Source organism: Anser cygnoides, chromosome 17 (assembly GCF_040182565.1).
Source record: "Anser cygnoides isolate HZ-2024a breed goose chromosome 17, Taihu_goose_T2T_genome, whole genome shotgun sequence".
Classification (NCBI taxonomy): domain Eukaryota; kingdom Metazoa; phylum Chordata; class Aves; order Anseriformes; family Anatidae; genus Anser; species Anser cygnoides.
The window spans coordinates 9,721,073-9,737,924 of record NC_089889.1 but is presented as its reverse complement, the minus strand read 5'-3'; the positions used below and the strand labels follow the sequence as shown (position 1 = coordinate 9,737,924).

The 16,852-nt window shown below is 39.5% G+C and overlaps 2 protein-coding genes across 2 annotated transcripts in view; one reads left to right on the top strand and one right to left on the bottom strand.

Annotated features, from left to right (window-relative positions):
* Positions 1 to 2,167: 2,167 nt before the first annotated feature.
* On the bottom strand, positions 2,168 to 12,380 carry SNAP29 (synaptosome associated protein 29). The gene is made up of 5 exons (XM_013173806.3): positions 12,057 to 12,380; positions 10,468 to 10,664; positions 9,420 to 9,505; positions 8,228 to 8,332; positions 2,168 to 6,502 (listed from the first exon to the last, which is right to left on the bottom strand). The coding sequence occupies exons 1-5, from the start codon at positions 12,252 to 12,254 to the stop codon at positions 6,345 to 6,347; spliced, it is 744 nt and encodes a 247-aa protein (XP_013029260.2). The 5' UTR covers positions 12,255 to 12,380; the 3' UTR covers positions 2,168 to 6,344.
* A 224-nt stretch (positions 12,381 to 12,604) lies between these two features.
* PI4KA (phosphatidylinositol 4-kinase alpha) overlaps positions 12,605 to 16,852 on the top strand; it is a 60,631-nt gene continuing 56,383 nt past the window's right edge. The window contains exons 1-3 of the mRNA XM_013173562.3: positions 12,605 to 12,839; positions 14,548 to 14,664; positions 16,187 to 16,280. Coding sequence (XP_013029016.2) covers positions 12,621 to 12,839; positions 14,548 to 14,664; positions 16,187 to 16,280 — 430 coding nt within the window. The 5' untranslated portion in view covers positions 12,605 to 12,620. The remainder of the gene's footprint in view (positions 12,840 to 14,547; positions 14,665 to 16,186; positions 16,281 to 16,852) is intronic.

Sequence of the window (16,852 nt, the reverse complement as noted above, 5' to 3'; positions counted from 1 at the left end):
CCGATGAGACTGTATTGAATAAAAGTACCTTCAGTTAGCTCTTTCATTCCTGTAAGATGGACAGTGGATGAATGTAAAGGATAAAAGAACAAGTAAGAAGTTGGAAAAGACACAGGAAAAAAATCAGCTAGAAGCAGCAAAATGTTACATTAATAACTTGATTGAATGTAGGGAGAGGTTAAAAAATTGAGTAAATAGCTTACATTTTTATCTATTTTACAAAAACTTTTAATGTCAGTAAGAAATTTTGTTGAATAAAGCCAGAGGAAGACAATTAAATTCTAATTTTTCCTCACAAGTCATAACATACCTTTTCTTAGATTATAAACTTAGGAGCAGCGTTTCCAGCTTCCTAGGGCAGATGTGCACCTGGCTAATTGACAAACACATTCCAAACTGTATCGTTATCTTTCTATGCTGAAGGGTTAATGAATGCAGCATGGCCTCAGTGGCACTCCTCATACTCTTGCTGCCCTAGCTGGCCTTGGAAGGTTGTGAGACACACTGAAGCCAGACAAAGGTTTCTTCTAAGCAATAGAAAGTCTAGCAGTTTTTCAGAGTACTGATCTACAGGCAGAGCTTATCTTTGGCAAATGACTATCTCTTAACAGAAAGAACAGATTTACAATTAATATAGAGGAAAATGAAAGATCAACTAGAATCCAGATGCCAAGGAAGACAGTTATTTTCCAAAAAAAATATTCACAGAGAGCGCTGGAATGCCATTTTCTAGAAGGTTCTGCCTCGCTAACAGCAAAGTCACAATCCATCTAGACTTTTTATAGCTGAGGCAGGGCTCCAGAGTCACTGTATTTAGAAAACCCTGCCTGGCCCCCCTCCAGGGGTCTTCCCAATTTGGCAGACTGTTTATCATGGGGGTACCTCCCTGCTTTCTTTCAAGTAACCCTTATCAGCCTATCAGTTCTGGATCCACAGATCCCTGGATCTCAGAGATATGTATTTATTTGGAAGCAATGTACAACATACGATGTACAAAACCAAAATGCAAATTGTAGGACTCCCTCCTTTAAAACCAAACCAAACCAAGCCGCTTTTCAGACGCAGGGGAAAAAGACAGACAGGCAGAAGCACGGCACCTGCTCTTCCCACTTTTTCATACTTGGCACGCGCATCTTTTTTACCACCCCCTTCCTCTCATTTCCCAGAAAGGCAGAGACTGCATTGTAAGAAAGGAAGTCCTTGAGAAAGCACAAAAGGGTTGAAATGCCGAACCAGCCATAAACTAATTTGTGTGAAATACTCTATCTTCTGACTGTCCAATTCTCTGTGCAAGTAGAGCAAGCTAAGAATATTTCTAGCAGAGACTCAGAATTCACTGCACCACTCCATTGTCTACCATCTTCCTCTGTACTCTTGGCATTGTTTTGATTTTTCTATATGCAACAATAAGGTACAGAGATGGAAGAGCTCTCAGTTCCTATCTGTTGGAGAACTCTCAGCACGAGGGCAGGAAAACAGTTATTTGAATCTTAAAAACCTGTCAATCATCTCTCTAGCATTATGACTTTCCCTTTTCAGAGCTTCTGTAGTAGCACTTCTGTGGCTTCATGGTATCAAAAAAAATTAAATCTCTATTATGAAGAAGGAAAAAAGAATTTCAGAAGCCAAGTTCCTCTTCTCACATACAGATAAGAACCTAGCTAAAGGTCAAGACATTCTGAGGACTTAATCAGCAAATTTGGGACCACGCAGGAATATTACATACCTGTTGCATTTAAGTTTCCAAGATTGTACAATTGTTTTTGCCTTATGTACAATTGTTTCTGCCTTATTCCTATCTTGTCTGCCTTCTTCACGTATATATATCCAGTTGACGATATTCCAGATGATAACAAGCATTATGGCAAGATTACTTTTCAAGCAACATCTCCGATTATTTTGTCTGCACAAGTTAAGGTTTTGCATAAATGAATGCTTGTCTGCATTCCTCTTTCAGGATCTAGGAGAACCTACTCAAGAGCCACCTAATAAGGTAATACCTTTCATTTATTTCAAGAAAACAAAACCTACCAGCTGCAAACTAATTTCCATTTTGACACAAAATTAACAGAATATGCCCAGCATTTTAACAGATCTTATTATGGGACAGAAGTATCAATGAAGTTGTAATGAAAGAATTATGGGAAATAAATGCAAAAACTCTCCATTAACAATAAGCACCTTTATTGACCATCTTACCATTCAACACTTATTTAATTCAATTTCCTAAATTGATGAAGTACAGTCCAGTTGAGCATTTAAATAAAAGAAAAAGCAAGTGTTATAGCTGGGTGGTATAGAACTAAAGTACTGTTAAAAAAAAAAAAGCTGTAGACAACTAATGCTACCTGTGATTCTAAAAATTAAGCTCCACATATTTCAGAGTCAAACTTAATACATCTCCACATGACATTATGCCTCAAAAAATGCCTGTGAAAGTCTGTCTGTTTAGAAGGCAGAGTGGTTAGTAGGTATTTTCTATTTCACCATTTAACAAGTCTCATCACAAAAGTTACTAGGCAGCCAAATATTTCAGATAAGTTTTACAAATTAAAAAACGAAACAGAACAACAACTGTAAAACCTTCTTCAGGGAAAGGCCAGCTGATTACAGACAGCATTTGTATATAAACCAAATAAAGGCAGTAGTTTTTATTAGAAATTTTGGATGGCAGCCTTGCTACGTCCTCATAGGACAAAATATAGCATCCCAATGATTTCAGTAAGACAAAAGAGTTCAGCACAGCAACAAATCTTTGCAGTACAGACGAAAATTCAGCTACGTATCATTTGTTACAGTATTTAATTCAACACTCAAGCAATTTAAAATCATATACACTGAGGAAACTAGTAACCAGGTATCTGGTTATTCCCACCTTTTTTTTCCTTTCTGTTTTCAGAACATATCTTACTACATTTCCAGTACTTAACACTTCTTCAAAATTTATTAGCAAATTTTGAGAAGCAAGAAAATATCCTTTTATAAAGAAGATTGAAAAGAATTTTTTGATCTCTTATGCTGACTTTAGTATTAAACTTCTACTCAAGCCAGTAAGAATAAAATTAATCAGAGCTATGTGGCTGCAAGGACACCCATTTCTATGCCAACATGAATATTTAGGCAAAACAATTTATTTAGCTTATCAAGTTAGCACTGCTGTCTTCTGAAAGTCCTAAACCCTACACAAGGTAAGTATCCAAGAAGAAATAAAACTCTGTCATATCAGGAAATAGTAAGAAAAGTTGCAGAAAGTCCTTCATAACGTATATAAAGTGACATTTCCTGGAAAGGCAAAACTCGTGTTTTTTTTCTTTCCTTTAAATTTCCCTTTCCTGCAGGATAGAAAGTTACTCTAATGAGAAAAAAAAATCACTATTACAAGACAGAGTTTTCTCTTCACATCAATTAAACTTCTTTATCAGCAGAAAGTGTAAAGCATCTTTATGAAAGTTGTGAAAGAAAATTCATTTTGTAGCAGATACTCATTCATACCCTTGCACAATCTTTTTTTTCCCCCCCACACTGAAAGCTCAACATGGGAAATAGTCCTTTAAAACAAGGCTATTAAGCAAAACAAAAATAATACCTAGAGCAGGAAAGCTTAACTAGCAAGAAAACAAATATGTTTTCTCAAAAAACAAATAAATAGCACAGGAAAGCCTACATAGCAAGAAAACAAAGAAATATGTTACTGAGACTGTGAATGGAATTGTTAGAAGAGATGAAATGTTAGGCCTCTAACTTCCACATGGCTGAGATCTTGGTTTTCTAGTCTGCTTTCATCATGAGGTTCTCAAAGCAGAAATAGGATTTATTTTTTTATTCCTCTTTTTTGCCTTTGTTTTCAAAGGCATCAAGAGAAATCCAGAATGCAGGCTGATAAAAATAAGAATAAGGCTGATACAAATAAACTGTTGACCAAAAAAATTGAGTCCATTTCATGAAACAATTCAGAATGAAAAAAGGAAGAGCTTACATCAGAAAGACAACATACTTTTAAATCAATCAAAATTTTTGCTCGGATTCAAGCTCCACATTTCTTATTACACATAACATAACTAGATCTTCCAGATACATTTTTCCTTCATTAACCATGACTTAGTGGAGAAAACCCTCAGCCTACAACCTAGTTACCAAAGTCTAACTTTGGAAAAAGTGTAATTGTGAAATAGTTGCATACAGATAAAGGCAGATTTCAAATTAAAATGAATGTTTTTAATTACTGTGCTTTTTTTTTTTTTAATATCCTCTATTCTCAACAGACTTGAGATATCATTTTTAAGATGCAAGTGTTACTATTAATTACTTTTAATAAAAAGGGGAGAGTCAAATACAAAATTAAAACAGGTACACTCAATTTCAATATTCCTTCTCTGAGGTACTTAGAGACTTTGAAAACTAATGATTGATATCATTTCCTAAATAAATCTATTGACCTTCTTGAGACATTAAATCATATAATTCATGAATATTCTAACAGAGTAAAAGAGAATTAATTATGATATACACTCACAAAAGTAGATAAGTTGTCATTAATAAGGTTTTCCAAGCTTCCACATGAGTGTAAGTGACATGTAAAGTGAAAGTTGAAAAGCAAATAGAGATGCTAATAGCTCAAAGTTTAAGTCTCCACGATGCATATCTTTTTTAGGGACCCAAACCAGTGACAGCAGTAAGGTAAGGAGAAACCGAGGCTCACTTTCAATCTAATTCACAATTGTACTTTGCTAGAAAGCCCAAGAATATATGCCTACTTTTTCATAATACTATGTTCAAGAAGTGTAGCTTTTTTTTTTAAGTGATTTATTTTTCTACAAGTGAACTCGCAGGAGACACTGTAAAACAAGAAAGGCTTCAGTTTTCCTATGCTTCCTTAACAAACTAGGTACACTTTACAGCAAGTCAGCTCAAGGTAACAATTCCTTTTACAAAAGAAAGGAGAAACTGTGAATGTGATATTCATGAAGGATGCACGCTTGACAGTCCTGAACATCAAGGTTTTAATTTAATTCATAACATAATGTGGTACCAGCTCAAAGAAGTGACGTCGTCTTAGTCACTCATTGCCATTTGTGATATTTAAGTGTTGCAATGCTGACAGGGGCCTTCTCCAAACTGAAATAGCTTATTTGTTTTCAAGACAGACATCTAGTTCTCCCTGTCATGTCTTCAGGTTGGAGTAGAGCTGTAATTATTTTATTCTACAGTGATACTTACTGTGATAAAGAATAAAACAAACTGGAAGGCTCAACATTTATCTGGAAGACTCAAACTTTTTAAACCTTTCTTAATCTGCAGAAGCTTTTTATACCTGCTAAGCCAATGTAGAAGTATGCGAATCATAGTTGTGCGTCTTAAAACCAGTCACATTATCAAGGAAGACACAGCACCTACTCACTCCCTAATCACCTTTATTTGAACTAAATGTTAAGTTAAGGAGTGATCTATGATCTGTTCACACAGTATTAGACCAATTCTTCATTTCTAAAATGGAAACTACTTTCAAATAACCACCTACCTGAATAAGCTGAGAAAGGGCAGAAAGAAGAAAAATAAAAATCAGATGATGACCATATATTACCCAAACCTTTTGGGTTTCTGTCAGTCAATCAAGATTTTGTGTAAACCATAGTATACCCCTGTAGATCTTTACTGATAATAGCATAAAGGTGATGGCATTCACTGACTCAGTCATAACCACCACTGTTCATCCACCTCTTGGGAAAAGTTGTCTTTGGAAAGGGAAAAAGCAGAGGATTTTATCATTCCTGCATGACACCCTTGATAGTTAACAATTTACAACTTCCATAGAACAGTTTGTTCCTTAAGCCCCAGAAATGCCAGAGGACGGTCACAATTATTTTTACAGCTGGAAATCGGCATTTTTTCAGAATTTTAAATAGCTGTAGGTAAACAGAATTAGCAACATTTGCTCTGAACAAAGAAGTACATTCTGTTCCCCCTGACCCCTCCCCAAAACAGAGGCAAAATGTAGTTACTTTTCTCATCACAGCTTTCAGGCCAAGGACACTGAAGCTTTGTAGACTCCGAATTCCTTCACGCACACAACACACAGTAATGCAATTGAGAAAGGTATCCAGCACAAAAGAATTAACAGAGTGCTGAGAGATTTTACTCAGTGTGCACTTTTCCTATGTACATTATAAAGAAACTTAGGTATTATGCTGCACTTAAGGTTATGCAATTTTAATGGCAACAAAATCAATAACATACCAGAAAAAAATTAATAGATATTGTCCAAGTTTTTTTTTTTTTTTTAAGAGATCTGTTGAGATACGACATCCAAGAAGAACTAATGCTGGACAAAAATTTCTATAAGCTCTTTAAAGTTGTCGGATTTTTTTATCAGTGCTTTTAATATTGACATCCAGTGTCTCTACTTTTTTGGTTAGCCGATCCAGCATATCATCTTGCTCCTCTATTTCTGTCTGCAGACCAAGAGCTAGGTTTTTCAGACGACTCAACCCAGAAGACATCTCATCTGTCAACAGAGAGATTGACCGTAAGGATTCAAGGCAGTATAAAGCACACTGTTTAAACGGATGCTATCAGGACTCCCTCTTCTCCAAAACCTGGAGTTAGGAAACATTAGTTAAGACTGCTCAAGTCCAAGTATTCTCTAATAATGATGGCAGCAAAATTTTGACATGGCTACTGAATTACTATCAGAAAGTAATCACTTCCTTTTTCTTCCCATTAAAAGTTAAACACTTAAAACCAAATTGTATCTTTATAACATGAGGTATCCTGCAATATAGTTTTCACTTCTAAAAACATTTTATAGAAGGCTGGGATACATCTTTTCTCAGGTTGATATACACAATATGCTCACTAACTTTTTTTTTCCCCTTTAAAATGATCTTCATGCAGAGATATCATCAATACACTGAACATTTAAAATTTAAGCAGTTAATTATTTAACAGATGTAAAAAAAAAAATAAATCAATTTCCAGATTTTCTAATTTGGCTACAAGGAAACTCTTTTATTGTGTGATTGATTGGTACAAATGCTTCTGAGGCTAGTAAGTTTTTGCATGGCTTGGGAGTACAACAAATGTGCTTCCACTAACTCTTATACTTGATTATTTCTCTTTGATCTATTCCTTTCTGATTTCCTTCTAATCTCTTCTTTCTAGGTCAGCTAAACAGTGACACATGTAAGCAAAGAGGCACTTTGTATATATACCACAAAACAAGAGAACATCAGCTGAATATTTTTGGAAGTAATAAAAAGAAATGCAACAAATTCACATGTGAAATATTTAGTGCCTTTTGATTGTTCTGTTTTCTGCATTTTTTTTTTCAAAGTTGCACACAGTTGTAAATTCTTTGGGTTCAAACTGATGTACAATTTAATCTCTCAGTTTTAACTGTCAGTGAGATAAGTTGAATGCATCTTTCAAAACGGGTGGTAAGCTTTATATAATAAGTATCCATACTGGTCTAATCTGGCTGTCAATATGGGGTATTATTTCCTTCTTAATATTATTAGTATCTGTTTAATAATTTATTTTTTCAGAATGGAAGATGTAGCCTGCCTGTCCCAGGGACATTCTAGTCACTTACAGGATGATTCAAAAAAATATTTTCATATCCTGAGTGCAAGTGTTATGGGGTACATCAGCACCATTTTCTCATTCAAATAAAAGAAACTTGCTAGCATATTCACATTTAGTATGACTATTTTTTTTTATGGTCAATCTGTGATCCAAGAGGACTCATGCTTTGGGTGTAGTTTTTTTTCCTCCCAGTTTCTTTGTTCAGGGGCAGTTTAAAAATCTAATAGTTTTAAAGCACAAGCATGTAGAAGAGTTAAAATAATGATGCCAATAGTGTATTGGTTTCCATAAGAGATTTATACTATTCCAGGCATCCTACCCAGTTTGTTTCTAGCTGGTTTCATTTGAAAGGTATTTCTAACTCAGATTTGTTATTAATGTGTGCAGGTAGATGACCCACAGACATCCCACAGCATAGAAATATTCAAATAATGCATGCCTCAAAAGAAATGTTGGATTCTGTCATGGTTATAGTTCTGAAAGAGTCTACAAATAAATGTTGTTGCTATTCTCAAAGCTCATAGGTGAGCTATACCAAAAAAAAAAATGCTTCTTGGGAACATATTGCTTAGAAATTCTCTCTCTGGCTTGAGAACCAAAAATTAAAAATTGTATTATGTCAAACAGCTTCAATTTTCTCACTTACCTAAGTTGTTATCAATTTTCTGGTGGTAAGCTCGCAGATGTTGATTCTTTGGATAGGCATCCCGTTGCACTGAAGTAACTAAATCTATGTTGCTGAAATCACTGTCTGCCAAGAATATAAAATACATAATATTACACAATAAAAAAGATAGAAAGAAAAATTCAAGTTTTAGAAGGGCTGTTAAAAATCAGTCTGACTACAGATGCCATGTAACCATATCACCTGTTAGCCAGAGTATCAAAAGCAGTCCAACTTCTTTATCTATAGAACATGCTCAAGATTAACAGTTATTAAGCTATAATTATTCTCTTCTGAATTGCCTTTTGTAGTTCTGCTGGGTAGCTGAGGGAGAAAAAAAAAAAACCACAACCAACAACATAGGCTTACCTGCTTTCTATCTGCATTTAGCCTTCCCTCAGGTAAACCCACCAGAGAGTTAGTTCTGCCCTCTGTTGGTCAGACTTTTAATATTATACGGAGTGGAATGGAGATTGATGTTACTAAAAAGCATTTCTTGCCTTACAGAGCTACAACTATAAAGATAACCTGAAGCTTTCTCACTCTCACTAAACTAAATAATTAAACTTCACTTTAAGAAGTAACAGTTACTCTGTACATAAAAGTAATCCAAAGTTAACTCCTAAGAATGGGGAACAAGACCAAACCCTGTATGCTTCATTGTGCAAATGAAGTAAGGACTTCATTGTGAAGGGTTATAGTTCACATTTCAAATAACAAGGAAAACATATACAAAAACTATGGCGAACCATGGTTAAAAAGAAGAACCTCTGAAAATACAAGTCAACATTTTGGCAAATGTAGGACAAGGCTGGCTGTACATTATATGGATTATTGGCCAAAGTCGCCTCTGTGCAAATATAAGCACTAGATGTCTTTACATCTGTAGATGCACTAGAGTCTTTAATGCATATGGCATAAATCCCCTGCAGGAAGGGCTAGATACAATCCACGTGCAAGTAAAAATTTTCACATCTTCAGAATGGTTATAAAGAGATTTAGGGACAGACAGTTCCCTAGAGTTGAAAGTCACAAACACTGGGATACAATCTGCAGAAGTTGCGTAGCAATGCAAGTCAGCAGTTGGGCAGGGTAAAGGGTCTCTTCCTTCACCACTGTGCAAGTTCCCTCCACTTTGATGACAGACATTCAGTATAAAATAAAGTTAACAAACCTGAATTATCTAGCCGCCTTAAATTCGGATGACTTTCCTGGTATTTTGACTCTTGTTCTTTACTAGACATCATTGCTTCTTTTAATCTGGTAATAAAGAGAGTAAAATTAAAACATTCTTATGGACCACAGGCTTCATTCTAAATCCATTAAACAAGAATGGGCATCAAAATTATCCAAGAAAATATTTTTTTTAGACTTAATCCAACAAATCCCTTTACAATAAATTATTGTCATGTATTCAGCGGAAGGAGAATTGGTTGCTTTAGTGCTGAAAATAGGGTAAGCTTTGATATCAAGAACAAAACCATATCTTCAGTCTTGGAGGCAAACTATTCATTCTCTCTAATGGAAGATGGGGCAAGGAAAGAAAAAAAATAGTAACAATTAAAAAAAATAAATTAAAAAAAAAAAAAATCAATCCATGCAGCATTACCAGGCTTTACACAAATTTCTCAGTTGAAGAGAGACAAGTACTGTAAGACATGGTACTTTCACAGTGATTCATTTTTGTTTACAGCTTTTAATAAAATCTAGTGAAACATACATAATATTTAACTAGAAGTACTACAAATATAAAGGGATGCAAAACTATTTTTCTCAGAGTTAAAGAAAAAGGGAACCAGACACCATCTCGGGAATTTACAGAATCAACAAATCTGTAATTGATTTTCTGGTGACATTTCAGAGATGCTGTGAGAAATGTCTCAAAAAAAAGTTAAAAATGTAAATGGACTAGGTGAGGAGTTTAGGGGAAAGATACACGAATAAAACTGGCAACACTGTGAGGAAACGCTCTCCCCAGGAGTCTGGTACTTAGAAGGACCAAGTAACATAAGTGTGCATGCACACAGGAGACAGCCAGGACTCTGATAACAGAATAATCTAATTACAGATTACTGGGGAGAAAAAGATTCCACTTTAAGAATTACTTCAGAAAAACTGTTCTAGATCCAGAATCTCTCAGAACATTTCTGATGACAGACAGGTCTCCTGTTTGAACCCAAGAAAATACTGTCATTCCCAAGTGAAATGTTTATTTTCCTTACCTACTGTTAGCATAATATTCAGGAGTGCCATTCTGCTCTGGCTTGCTCTCTGGAGGTTTGGGTTTGAAGTAGTTAACCAGGCCCCCAAAAACGCTCTTAATGCTATTTATGTGTCTTTGACTGGTCTTCAAGTCCTGGTCCATTTTATCTACCATCTGTTCTGTGCGCTTCAGTGACTCTCCTTGACGTACAAGCTCCTAATAGATATTGACAGATAAAAGGAAGCTAGTGAAGCCAAGATAAACTGAAACATCAGATATTTTTAACAGATATTCTGAAGAAAAATAAGAGCATTCCTTCAATCTATGTAGATGAGTTATAAGGGAGTGCAGCCTTTTCACTCACTCCTGTTTCTCCAGGGCATTTCAATCAAGAGCTGCTAGTCAGCTGTAGCATTAACCAGCTATAAAATCCTCATCAGTGCCATGCCAGTTTCCTGACAGGTACTACAAAGGGGAGCCAGGAATTTTCTGTATTGGCCACTTGTCAGGTTGATGTTTTTATCTGCTCTCCGTGGGCAAAGTAGTGAAAATTCAAAGGTTTATGGCAGGGAAACTAGAACTATTCCTAGTTGTGAATGACACCTTCGTTAACAAGGGATGCTATTTTCATGTTACTGGGGTGTTCCAGATAACTTATAAACAGAATAACTGAAGAAAATAAACACAACTAGAATTTTTCATACTGCAAGAATAATTTTTTGGCTAACAGTGCAAGATTTAGAAATTCTGATATACACAGCTGTGTTACTTCCTATTTCCGTGGCACAAATACTATTCCAAAGCAATCCAAAGATTAATTTTGAGATTAATTTTGGCCGCAGAGTTGCCCACAGCCAACACTGGTGCAAAACAAAGGACTTGTGCTCATACTCTGTCCAAAGCCTGGGGAATTATTGTTAAACGTGCTTGTTTTCTCACTCAAGCAGCAAGCCCACACAATTTCTGTTCTACCATTACCCCTGCGTTAAGGCTAAGTTCTTAATTCCTCATTTCGGCTGTTTTTAACAAACAAGTCACGAGGCAGGAAGCTCCCCGCAGCGCTGAGCGCAGCCCTGACAGCTCCCAGCCGCGCTGGGCTCGCCCAGGCCAACCCCCGGGCAGGTGACTCCAGGGGCAGGACTTCTCTCTATTAGAGGGCCTGGACACAAACAGTCCTCCGGAACGAGCCCGTAAGCACGAAGGAAGTGATTAATCGGGATGAAATTGAGCGCCTGGTAAACAACGAAGCCAGGACACGCTTCAATTAATTAGAGAACAGCTAAAAACTTTCTAGTCAGATGGGCATAAATATCATTAATAAGGCTTAGTAAGGAGTTTAGCACTGCTAAGCTCTGCTCTCGGCGCTGCAGGGATAAGGAGGGACCCGAGGGAGGTTTTTGATGTAAAACCCAAGCCTCCTTCACCCACAAAGCCGCTCCTCGCTGACACACCGCCCTGAAACGCCGCCCAGCTGCCAGCCGGTGACAGCGCCGGGCCCGCGGGGCAGAACAGCAGGGGCTTCCCCGCCCTCCCTAACAGCCAACACCAAAAAAAAAAAAAGTGAAGGAAAATTGCCCCGCCGGACACCCCCCGGTGCCTCGGACCCACCTCGGAGGCGGCCACGCCGATCCGCTCCGACTCGTAGAGGAGCGACAGGGAGCGGGCGGTGCTGTCGGCGGTGGCGGCGGAGCGCCGCAGGACCTCCCGCTGCAGGTAGCGCTGCCGCTCGGCGCCGCCCGCCTCCTCCTCCGCAACCTCCTCATCCTCCTCGGCGAAGGGGTTGTAGCTCCTCGGGGGGGCCGACATGGCGCCGCCGGGCGGCCTCAGGCACCGCCGCCGCTGCTGCCGCCGCCGCTCCCCCGGCCCAGGCCCAGGCCCCGGCCGCTCAGCTCCTTCCCCACACAGGCACCGGGCGGCTCCGCCCACCCCGCCCCGCCCCGCCCCGCCCCTCCCCGTCCCGCACCGGGCGCCGCTCTGAGGCGGGCAGCGGCTGGGACCGCCCACCGCCGGGGATGGGGGGAGCCGGGCGAGCCCATTGCTGAGGGGTCTGAGGTGCGGGGGGGTGACTGGCAGTGAAGCCGCAGCGGGCGCCGCCATTTTGTTGACGCGCGGGGCGGTCCGAGGGAACGCCGTCCCGCGAGAGGGGCCCCGCCCGCGGGGCTCCCTCCCAACATGGCGGCCGCGGCGGTGGCGGCGGCGGCGGCGGCCGCAGCAACAGCGGCGACGGCGGCCGCGGCGGGGACCTCCGCCACAACGCCGGCGGCTGCCGCGGCTCCCTCGGCGGGCACGGGGCGGGGGAGCAGCGCGGGCACGGCGCGCGGCTTCTACTTCAACACGGTGCTGTCGCTGGCGCGCTCGTTGGCGGTGCAGAACCCGGCGCCGCTGGAGAAAGTGAGTGAGGGGCTCTCCCTGAGGGGCTCTCCCTGAGGGGCTCTCCCTGAGGGGAGGCTCCTCCCGGGGGCGCCGTGAGGGGCTCTCTCTGAGGGAAGGCTCCTCCCCGGGGTGCCGGCAGCTCTGAGGGGCCCCGTGGGGTGGTCCTGAGGGGGTGTCCGGGTGCCCCGTGGGGCCCTGTCACGCGTGGCGGGCGGCGGGGCTCGGCCGTGTCCCCTCCGGGGGGTGCTGAGGGGAGCAGAGGGCTGAGGTCCGGCCGTGAAGCTTGTGAGGTGTAATTAGTCTCAGCCTAATGAAGGCTGGTTGATTTACCCTGTGTATCTGGTGAAATCGAAGTGATGGAATCAGGTCAAGGTTAAAAAAAAGCAAAACGAAAAAAATAGAAATTTTGGTTAAGGTAAGCATCTAGTGACTGCGTAATTAAATAAGAGAATTTTAGCCTTGCGAGGGTTCTCTCTGTGGGTCCCGCTGCTGGCGTGGGCCGGCTGACTGTGCAAGTTCCCGTGACAGCGAAGAGACAACCTCGTGTGTCAGCATCTGTGTTGGAAGGGGCCGAGCTTTTAAATTGTTTTGTGCCTTAATGAGAAGTGACTAAACTGGTGAAAAGCACAGCTCTGCATTGGCGAAAATCATAGTGTGTGACTTATTCTTGGCCAGCTGTTGCAGGTGTCTTTGCTTAGTGCTTGTTCTGGAAATCTGTCATTGCTCTGACAGCCACCTGCAAATGTTTTCTTTAACGTCTTGCTGTTGGTTCACTCTTATCCAGTGTTTATTTTTTTTTATTTGAGAGAGTACACGTAGGAGTTAAATGATATCAACAGGTCATATCTAGCTACAATTACTCATGTTATTCCACAAAGTAACCTGACGTGGAACACATGTACTAAAAGTTATTTCAAAGTTCATATTTTCTCTGCTGGATTTTACGCTAATCAAGAGGATTACTTGTGTTGTATTACAGGTCTTGTAGTTATACTGGGCATCCACTAAGTTGTTTTAATCCTCTAGGAAAACAGTTTCTCAGTTTATAAATTTCAAGGTGAAATGTTTAAAGTTTACTATGTAAATGGGAAGTAGCTTGACATTCAAACATAGGTTTTGTCCCATTTTGCTACTACTTACTAGCATCAAGAAGATTTATAGAAAGTCCATCTGCTTGTTGCATTCCCCCTCCTCCTTTTTTTTATATAACAGTTCCATAAGCAAACTAAGCATTTCAGAGATTTGAAGTATTCTTTAGTTGTGCGTTTGCTGTGTATGCAGTGAACTGATAGGTAAGTTGTGGGGAAAATAAGTTCTGGAAACTTAACATGTTAAAAGAATCTGAGCAAAAGTCAAACTCAGCTATGCAGCAGCATTTATTCAGGGCTGTTTATGAGGAAAGCACTGGTGCAGTTGTAACACCACTTCAAACGCTGGATGTCTGAATGAATCTTGAAAACCACAGCCTGTCAGCTTGTTTCTCTGCTATGAAAATATTTGCAACTGCCGTAGTACTACCCAGGTCTATTGCTTGGCATGCTCTAGGGCATGGACATGATGGCTAAATCTATTCCTTTAACAAAATGCTGGGAGCTATTTGCATTGCTTTCCTTACCAAACATCTACTGGTAGATTTTTGAAAGACAATTTTAACACTGTTGTTCCTTTGGATTGTTTTGACGCTTTTGGTCTTGTTCTCCCGTCCTTTCCCATCACTGTTTTTCAGGTACAAAAGCTGCTCTGTATGTGTCCAGTGGATTTCCATGGGATTTTCCAGTTAGATGAACGTCGAAGAGATGCTGTAATTGCTTTGGGAATCTTTCTAATTGAATCTGACCTTCAGGTATTTTTCCTCCCTTGGGCTATTTAACTTGAAAGATGTTGGATTAGTTGTTCAATGAATGAAAAATTGGTATTTAATGTTAATTTGAATTACTGTAATGTGGGGAAAATGAAATTTGTGAATGCCTTACACATGTGGTACGATATTCATGTCCTTGCTCTGAAGAGCTGACTAGATAAAAGATCAGACATAACAGATGGATGCAGGCAGGGAAGCACAAGGAAACAAGGACAGTACTGATGACAGAAATCGTGGTACTGCCACGGCCAAACTGCTGTCATGTTTGTTGGTCATCACAGCTTAAGGAGGGACAGGAAAGCTTAAGTTGTTTTACAGAGGTTTTTTGGGGGTGGTAACCAACATAAAGGCACTTGTTTGTAGATTTTTGAAAGGTAGCTGATGAATTGGCCCTGTGGCATTGAATTTGAGGTAGTAAAGGAGGGAAGTGGTTTTTAAGAGGAAGCATGAAGCGTAGAAGTTTCATTGTTAGAGTATATGTTGGCTGAATATGGGAGTGCAAGAAGTTTTTATAGGTGTGGGCAAACTGTTTGGTGCAATTTGCTTAATGTGTCATTGCTTGTCCTGCCCTCACCAGCTTCTAAACAACAGGTATGTTTCAGGAGCAAACATGCTCCTGAATGTCAGGTTTGTAACAGCCTTTTTATGCCTGGGCATTAGCTAGGGTAAAAAGACAAACAGTGAGGATAGGTTGCGTTGTATACAAATGTCCCTTTTGTATCTGTCAGCTTGTTTCTGACAAACTGGTTCTCTTCTCTTCAAACTCCGGGGATGGTATTGTTTCTTGCAGAAGAAAGGAAGGATGTATGGAGTCCTGGTTTCAAAGACATTCACCTCACTTCAAGTCTTTTAGTGTTGCTGGGGTTTGGATTGAGCCTGAATTTCCTTCTCTTTGGTGCCTGTTTACTATGATACAGCTTGCATACATAGTATTAACAACTTTGTCCTATTTGCATTTTGTTAGTATGAAGTTTAAGGCAATTGTATTCATTTTTCTTAGCATTTTTGTGATGTTTTCAAAACCATCAGTTTTAATTAATCCAGCTCTGTGGGGAAGGAAATTATTATCCTTGGATTTGCAGATTTAACTGAGGTGTTAAACGGGTGTGCTAAGTGATTTGCTTAAGGCCATGGGATGGATCTCCAATGTGGGACTGGCATTTCTAGATATCTAGCTGCCTTAAAATTATTTTGTGACGTTGGTGCAAATTGATAAATGAGTTGGAGAAAAAAGATACAGAACTTTAATTAATCCCAAGTTTTATGGAGAATGAACAGTTGCCCAGAATGAAATGCTTGGGTTTATAGAACTGAGTTAATTTGTTTACTTTCCTTTGCCTGTGTTGAAATAAATTTTGCAATATTCAAGAAGCCTGTGGAGTAATCATTAGAAAAAGTGTGTTCTGTGTTTGTTTAATGTAGCATTTCCACGCCTCTAAAATACCATGAGCAGATATTTTTCGGCTTGTTGCTTCCATTTGAAATAGAGTATTTTCCTTTTTAGCACAAAGATAATGTGGTTCCTTACCTCCTCCGACTTCTGAAGGGACTTCCCAAAGTCCAGTGGATAGAAGAAAGCAATGCACGGAAAGGCAGAGGTGATGTTTGTTGTTGTGCGCATCCTTATCATTCTCATAGAATGGCAGACAAGAAATAGAAAGAACAAAGCCTATTCAGGACGTGGTATAAAGAGAGGTGGGAGAGGGTCTGGTATGTCCTCAGCTCTTGATTTGAGAGTGTTTAATACTGGTTGTTCTTTAGAAGCAAAGAGGAAGCTGAATACCTCCCAGCTTTCCTGCTTGACTGCTTTATGATAAATTGTACTTCCAAATAAATCTGTGCTCAATATATTTCAGGACTAAATTGGAGAAGTTTGCATGGCAGTTAGGTCAGGAGAGCAGAACCTGAGATTTTTGTGATCTGCTTTTAGTTAGATACTTAGTTGCTATGAAACCACTTAATTTCTTGCTCCCTTAGTACCACTTAAAATGAATATAAAAATACTTCTGTTTCACAAAGTGTATTATATTATATTATTTATTTGAAAACCTGGAAAGGTTTTACAAATTTAAAAATAGGCTTTTAACCCTTCACACTGAAATTATGATGGTTAGAAAGTACTTCTACATTATGTATGTAGGACTCCACAGTCCGTCTCAGAACTGTACGG